This window comes from Cornus florida, unplaced genomic scaffold, assembly GCF_030987335.1.
Source record: "Cornus florida cultivar Cherokee Brave unplaced genomic scaffold, ASM3098733v1 CherokeeBrave_3.0.0_Hap2_Chr03, whole genome shotgun sequence".
Classification (NCBI taxonomy): Eukaryota; Viridiplantae; Streptophyta; class Magnoliopsida; order Cornales; family Cornaceae; genus Cornus; species Cornus florida.
In genome coordinates this window covers 37,897,646-37,905,156 of record NW_026775573.1, presented here as the reverse complement: position 1 = coordinate 37,905,156, position 7,511 = coordinate 37,897,646, and the positions used below count along the sequence as shown (strand labels likewise).

The window sequence follows — 7,511 nt, the reverse complement described above, 5'->3', positions numbered from 1 at the left end:
AAAAAATGGGGCTCTTTGCCCTTTGTGCCCCCGAAACCTATTTTCATTGCTTCATTTGGTTATTTTGACCTTCAATGTCCTGCCGACTCACAACAAGTATATATAGTCAATCATTAATTTGCATTAAACATCAATATGGGCATCATGTGAATCTTTATATATTCAAATCGTTCCAAACTAGCAACATGGTTCATACTTGCATTAGTTGACATTACATGACTTAAGTTTACATCAAATTGATACCAAAAGAATATGGTGGCAAGTTAAGGCTCATAATGCCTCAATTACAAATGTTTTACAAATCTTTAACTAAGTTTAATCATTAAATACAAAGATTTACAAAGAAGAATGTAATCATTGACCCTAACTAAGCTTATGAGGGTCCTCCTTCAATTATGCCCTTGCTATAAGCTAAAATATGATGATAAAGGGTGAGCACGACGGCTCAGTAGGAAGTGCATAAAAAGCACTCCTTAATGATCACGTGAATCGCCTACAAAGCATAGGATATAGAAGATAGGATCATACTTAATTTAGGGAAAATTATCACATACTCATCACCATACAATCCAAGCACAATAAATGCAAGGTTGTGCAATGCCAATGTTATGCCATGTCATTCCCTATTTCCAAAACTTTTGCCAATCACAACAACCGTCAAACCGTTAATGTAACCCGGTCCAAGGCAACTCCCGGGCACCATGAGAAAAAGATTGGGTAATTATCCCTAACCTAAGGCAACTCCTTAGCATCATTTGGGGCCTAATTAACTTAACCACGCATAGGGCAGTCTCCCTACGTTCCCTCTATATCCCATTATCGCCACGGACACAAAACGACTCCTTGGCGTCCGGTTTTCGCAAACATCCTTGCTTCCACCATGACTACCACTACTTCCACCACCGCCACTGCAACCGCCTTCCACCAACACCACTGCCGCCTTCAGCCACCACCACTATTAGCACCTTCCACCACCGCTTCTTTCTAACACCACCACTTACACCACTATCACTTTCCACCTCCACCACCATCATCACCGCCATCTACTACTGCCGTGATTTCTTTTTAAAAAAAAAACATTAGAAAAGAATGTTATTTTGTTAATTTAATATATATTTGTCACTAAGTGGGGCATTCATTCTATTTTAAATTTTAAATTATCACTAGAATGATTATTAGCATTCCATTCCTACGCATTTCATATTTAGAACCAAACAATAAAAAGAGAATGATCATTCTATTTCTTTCCCATTCTCATTTCACTCACTTACATTCCATACTTGAATTCCGTTCTTGTATTCTATTCTATTCCTGCATACCAAATACAACATAAAATTAACCACTGACCTAATAGTAAATATTTTGAGTAACTTAAAGTTTTACCTTAACATGGAAAATATGAAACATTTATTGTGGTGAGAGAGTTCATTTTTTCTTTTTTTTAAGATGCAGTTTATGTGTAATGGATTGAAGCTGCCAAGTCAAATTCGGACTTATTTTCTTCACCAATACTTTGGAAAAAAAATATCATTACTCTAAAAGCCAACTTATATGAGCGATGTGACTAAGAAAAGAGGCCAACTTAGCAATAAAAATTATTTAGAAAAAAAAAATTAGCACAAAAACTAACAAATGCATGCAGACTTGTGAGACCAAAACACTGACCCCACATCAACAAATATTTTCTCCCTTCCACACTGAAAAAACCAAAAAAAAAATAAAAAAATTAGCCCAAAAACAAACAAATGCCTGCAGACTTGTGAGACCCAAACACTGACCCCACATCAACAAATATTTTCTCCCTTCCACACTGAAAAACAAAAACAAAAACAAAATATCTGTATTCCTATGACCTATACATGTCCACTACCCACGTTAATAAACTATGCTAGGAATAAAATTCCCAAAAAAAACAAAATCAAACGTAAACAATCAAACTCAATTGGACCCAGTGCCATCAATTCAAGACATAACTAACATGCGGTGTATGGCATAACTAACATGTGGTGTATGTCGTATCCTAGATAATATATTATCTTTCATGTAAGACTCATCAATGTCTATCCCCTACTTTGATCTTTCTCTCTCTGCATAATTTTCAACAAAATTGCTCAACTTTTTCAAGGGTCATTTTTCTTGTTTTAACAATTGACAAGAAATATAACAGTTGACGAGAAAAGAATATTCAAAATTGAGCAGTTCCCCTTCCCCTCTATGAATTTGAAATGTAGTAGTTAGTACTCCATCTCCTCTATGAATTTAGGTAGCTTCAAATTTTCATAGCTCATCTCTCTCTGAAAAATGCGTCCCCATCTCTTCCCAACCTCCTTTCTAATCTTTATGTTCGTGATCTTCATTTTACTTCACGCCCCTAAATGTCTTTGTGCCGATGATGAGCAATTTATGGCCTGCCGTGATCAGTTCCTTCGGTGTGGAAACCTTAGGAGCATTGTCTATCCTTTCTGGGGAGAGAATCGACCTGAGTACTGTGGTTACCCAGGTTTCGAGCTAAGTTGCCAAGAAAATGCCACACTGCTCAAAATTCTGTCAACAACATACCGAGTGCTAGGAATCGAAAACACAGCACAGACTCTCACAGTTGCTAGAGAGGATTTCTGGAATAATGTTTGTCCAAGAAATCTCTATAATGCTACCTTGGATTCCAATCTCTTCAGCTATTCTTCCGATACCCAGAACTTGACTCTGTACTATGGTTGCCCTTTGACTCCGGGCCAAACACAACCGGTACTGTCTAACGTTTTGATTGCACAATGAACGGTAATAGCAGCAACGTCGGCTATTATGTGTCCTATTCAAGCACCAATAGCAATAGTGAAGCGTCAACGTGCAGTAACATAACCATAGTTCAAGTTTATCAATCAGCAGTTGATAATTTAACTAGCACTCCACCTTCAATAAGTATTGAAGCAGCTCTTGACGGTGGTTTTGGGTTGCTGTGGAAGACAAATGATACATCCTGCAGCCAATGTATCCAATCTGGTGGGCAATGTGGGCATGATTCAATTTCCAATTTGTTTACATGCTACTGCGCGGATCAACCTTATTCATCGGTGTGTAATGGGACTCAAAGCGGAACTGGTATGTGCCCCTAATCTTGTTGCTCTTGTTTAATTATAACTCATATATTCATAAGGTAAGGTTCATGATCACTATAGATTGTTGGCTGGTCTATGCTCTTTTCCTTGTTTTTTGCTTCTTCATAGTCATTCCAGGCTAACTCTAGAGGTTCCTCATGTTCCAAAATCGCTGTGAATCTGGTTTTCCACCTTGGTGTAGTGCCCCGGAGTTTACAAGTGACTTGGTTTTGAGGATTGCACCTTGGTATAGCACCAAGAGTTGAGATAAAGTTTTTAGGGCAAATGTACACTTCTATAAATAGAAGTGAGAGAAAGAGAAAGATGCATATTGTTTGGAGTGTAAGAAGGACTTTCCTAATAAGAAGAGAGGTTTCTTGCATCCTCAGATATTATGTTCCAAGTGTCCTTGAATTAGCTAAATCTTCCATTAGTTACTCGTTCAATAGCACAAATAAGTATTTGCTACAAAAAAAGTTTGAACTGAATTTATGTTCGATTTTCAGGTGCAAGTGCAAAATAATGTAATGGGTCAGGTAGCACCCCTGCTGGTAATACTGGTTTTTAGTGTCTGTGGAAGCAACCTAATGTTAGAAATGTGTGTTATGTAAGAAGCCTCCATTCTCCATGAGGATTTATGTTTGATTCTCACGTGCAGGTGCAAAATAATATAATGGGTCACGTAGCACCCCATTTAGTTGGTAATACTAGTTTTTTGCGTCTTTAGAAGGAACCTATTGTTAGAAGTGTCTGCCATGTAAGAAGCCTCCACTCTCCATCCTCCACTGGAAAAATTGTGGATGGCTAAGGTGTCTATTTCAAGTTAATTTGGTTATGAGTAACACCCCCTAGCAGTAGTGAGTGTTGATTTCTCGGAAGCTTTGTTCGTTTCTAAGGCCTCAACTAAGTGTAGATTGACCCAAATAGGGCTTGCTGCATTACACACTGAATCCACCCTAATGTAGAACAGGTTGCTGATGATTTCTAAGCTCATTCAAACAGCCAAAAGGCCAAACAGGTGGGTTGACACAGTTTTTCGGAGTAGTTTTGACAAGTACATTGACTCCATTTTGACCCGACAAGACCCTACTCTAATTGGAAACGGCCTAACTCACAAAACTTAAGCTGCTTTTCAGCCAAATTCTATCGTTTAGGATTCAGAAATTGTTTTTGACCAATTTTGAATATTTCTACAATTTTGTCAAAAGTTTAGACTGATTCGAATTCCTTTTATTTTTGGTGTTTAGTGTTTTACATTCCTTAGGAGAAAATTCTCATACATGAAAACAAATCCCGTAACTTTCAGACAAGTGCGATCGGTTGGACTTTGTAGAACTTCACAACTGAGAAAGTACGACCGGTCCACAAAAGTGGGACCGGTTGAACTCTATAGAACTCCACAGCCGAGAAAGTGCGACTGGTCCACAAAAGTGCAACCGGTCGGACTTCTTCAAAACTCTGCAATCTTCAACCATTTGGGACATATCCTACCAAAAACAACATCAGAAAACTAGTTATTTATCGACCGAATAGAACAAGTAATAATTTGGTGTGACTTGTTAATCTCGTGGACATTAAAAACACTAGGGTTCAAGCAAACCAAGATTCTACCTTTGTAGACCGGTCATAGTTGTGGATAACATTCCACCCATTTTAGCAAGAGTATAACATTCTTTCCATGTTGGCCCTCCTAACTTTGGTCTCCACAATACAAAGAAGGTTGATGTTATGCATTCCAATGGCTTTCCTAACTTCCATTTGCTTTAACCCATATAGGGACCTTCTCAATCTTCTCGCACTGGACTGAAGACCAAAATGCCACTTCTTTAAGATAATGTGTCTATCTAGAAAGTGCCAGGGCCCCTATCGAGAACCCCATCCATGTCTTCATTTGAGAATTTGAGGAAGAAATGTCCATTTTCAATGCACAATACCTCTAGCAAGCCATCAAATCTCCATAAGTTTCATAGCAATAGAGTTTACCACCGGAACTAGGAGCCTTTTGTTAATGAAATAACATACAAGACATGATTGAGTTCCAGTCATCTTTACCCTCCATCAATATAGCCGTTGGAGGCTTAACACTGATGCCTTCATCTTCAACATATATATTCAGAATATTGAAATCCATCCGAGTCTGGACAGTTTTTTGAGAAATCACAGGCACGCCAAAAATTGTTCACATGCATGCCAGAAATTGCTCACCCCGTATATCTATCCTTTTTAGCTCCAAAGTGTGATGTTACAGTAATATATGTTGATGCAACTTGGCAATGTACTTCTCATTTTACGCACCAAAACAAAATGCATAGCATACTGTTGTGTACTTCATATTTAAAGAAGCATGTAAAACACAACTGCCAGTATTGAATACCAATAATTGTTTGTTTGTCTATACAGTCATGAAGTGGTGGAAATGGTTTGCCATCGCGTTTGGAGGAGCTCTAGTTACAATTTTATTCTGCTACTTTTGCTATTTAAGATTAAGAAGGGTAAAAAAAGGTAATTTCTCATGACCTAAAAATGATATTTTGCCACTCTAATATGATTGCTAATCACTTCTCAATGTCTTATTCTTCAATGTAAATCTAACAGATAAGAAAAAAACAAAAATATTGTTTGAGCTCGGAGTTCCTACAAAATATAAGGACACCAAGAAGGACCATGAGTTGCAAGTATTCAACTTCCAAAGCATAGTGGTTGCTACAAACAATTTTTCAGATAAAAATAAGCTTGGAGAGGGTGGTTTTGGACCTGTTTATAAGGTAAATTCTGGAGACCCTCTCATCAAAATGATTAGATATATATCATAATTTTTTACCATATCTCAGGGAAACTTTCCTGATGGACAAGTCGTGGCCATAAAAAGGCTTTCAAGGAGTTCAGGACAAGGATTAGTGGAGTTCAAGAATGAGATTTTACTCATTGTCAAGCTCCAACACAATAATCTTGTTAGGCTTTTGGGATGTTCCATTGAAGGGGATGAAAAGCTGCTAATCTATGAGTACATGCCCAAGAAAAGCCTGGATTCCTTCTTATTCGGTTAGCAATTTTCAGTAATTTGAGTTTTCCCCATAATGTAGATTATCAACCAAAAGCTCATGTGTGTGTGTATATATGCACTCTACAAATTTCTTGTACTGATCTTAGTAAAAAGTCATCCTTAGATTGGAAAAATCGTATCAACATCATCGAAGGGATTGCTCAAGGACTTCTTTACCTTCACAAGTATTCAAGATTGAGAATAATCCATAGGGATTTAAAAGCCAGTAATATATTACTCGATAAAAAAATGAACACAAAAATATCAGATTTTGGCTTGGCTAGAATATTTGGGGAGAATGAATATAAAGCAAACACAAAAAGTGTTGTCGGAACATAGTGAGTAAATATTACATCTACAAGTAATGTCACAAACATATTTTATTTGTATGTCTTAAAGTACTAAAAATTTCCTTGACTACTGATACAGTGGTGACATGTCTCCGGAGTATGCAATGGAGGGTATTTTTTCAATTAAGTCTGACGTGTTTAGCTTTGGAGTGTTGTTGCTTGAGATTATAAGTGGGAAGAAGAATCATAGTTGCTATCATTCTGAACGCCCACTCAACCTTATAGGATATGTAAGTTCCTTAACTGAATCTTAATTTTGTCTCTAGTTTTCTGGTCAAAATTATTAGATTTATACTCAAAGTTTGACATATCATGATTTTTCCTGTGATATTGTATATATTTCAGGCATGGGAATTGTGGAGAGAAAATAGAGGATTAGAGCTTGCAGACCCAACATTGGACAATTTATTTCAAGGTAATGAAGTGCTGAGATGCATTCATGTAGGTCTCGTATGTGTACAAGATAATCCAATAGATAAACCAACCATGTCAGATGTTGTTTTTATGCTCACTAAGGAAACTGCACCACTTTCTACACCAAAACAACCAACCTTTTTCATTGGTGGGAATGTGCTAGAGGCAGATACTTCCCAAGGCATGGGAAATATTTGTTCTTTGAATGATGTAACAATTTCAGAGATGGAAGCTAGGTAAAGGTACCAATGGTTTCTGGACCAAACATATTTGCAGTATGTATCTGACTCTGTTTATAAGGTAGTTTAGATTAGTCATCTTTTTTTATTTTATCTTAGGATATCTTATTTCTCAATCACTATTAGTTTTTGTAGATTTGAAATGCTTCTATTTAAGCACTGTACTTCTTTGCTAATATTTATTCATCAATCATGATTGGTACCAAACCTGTAAGGTCACATTGTGCTCAGAAGCTTGTGATCTTTGGCATTATGAATTGCCAATTGAAAACATTAATTTGAATATATGGTGCAAGTTAGTTGAATTTTATATTGGTCTCAAGATTCTTCATAAAATAATTAATTATGGGATTGTAGAATTAACCATAAC

At 36.9% G+C, this 7,511-nt stretch overlaps 2 protein-coding genes across 2 annotated transcripts; both read left to right on the top strand.

Annotated features, from left to right (window-relative positions):
- Window positions 1-2,152: 2,152 nt before the first annotated feature.
- LOC132298745 (receptor-like serine/threonine-protein kinase SD1-7) lies at window positions 2,153-7,284 on the top strand. Its single transcript, XM_059795117.1, has 6 exons — window positions 2,153-3,099; window positions 5,496-5,597; window positions 5,691-5,860; window positions 5,927-6,137; window positions 6,568-6,718; window positions 6,834-7,284. Exons 5-6 carry the CDS (start codon window positions 6,575-6,577, stop codon window positions 7,140-7,142), a joined length of 453 nt encoding a protein of 150 aa, XP_059651100.1. The 5' UTR covers window positions 2,153-3,099; window positions 5,496-5,597; window positions 5,691-5,860; window positions 5,927-6,137; window positions 6,568-6,574; the 3' UTR covers window positions 7,143-7,284.
- On the top strand, window positions 2,772-6,142 carry LOC132301461 (G-type lectin S-receptor-like serine/threonine-protein kinase CES101). The gene is made up of 3 exons (XM_059798711.1): window positions 2,772-3,099; window positions 5,691-5,860; window positions 5,927-6,142. Exons 1-3 carry the CDS (start codon window positions 2,772-2,774, stop codon window positions 6,140-6,142), a joined length of 714 nt encoding a protein of 237 aa, XP_059654694.1.
- Window positions 7,285-7,511: the final 227 nt, after the last annotated feature.

Bases quoted from the DNA above. Each gene is read 5' to 3' on its own strand.
- LOC132301461 (XM_059798711.1), top strand. From the start codon at position 2,772: ATGAACGGTAATAGCAGCAACGTCGGCTATTATGTGTCCTATTCAAGC. The intron at 3,100-5,690 runs GTATGTGCCCCT...TAAATCTAACAG, and splicing joins TGGGACTCAAAGCGGAACTG to ATAAGAAAAAAACAAAAATA. The intron at 5,861-5,926 runs GTAAATTCTGGA...ACCATATCTCAG, and splicing joins GTTTTGGACCTGTTTATAAG to GGAAACTTTCCTGATGGACA.
- LOC132298745 (XM_059795117.1), top strand. From the start codon at position 6,575: ATGTCTCCGGAGTATGCAATGGAGGGTATTTTTTCAATTAAGTCTGAC. The intron at 6,719-6,833 runs GTAAGTTCCTTA...TATATATTTCAG, and splicing joins CACTCAACCTTATAGGATAT to GCATGGGAATTGTGGAGAGA.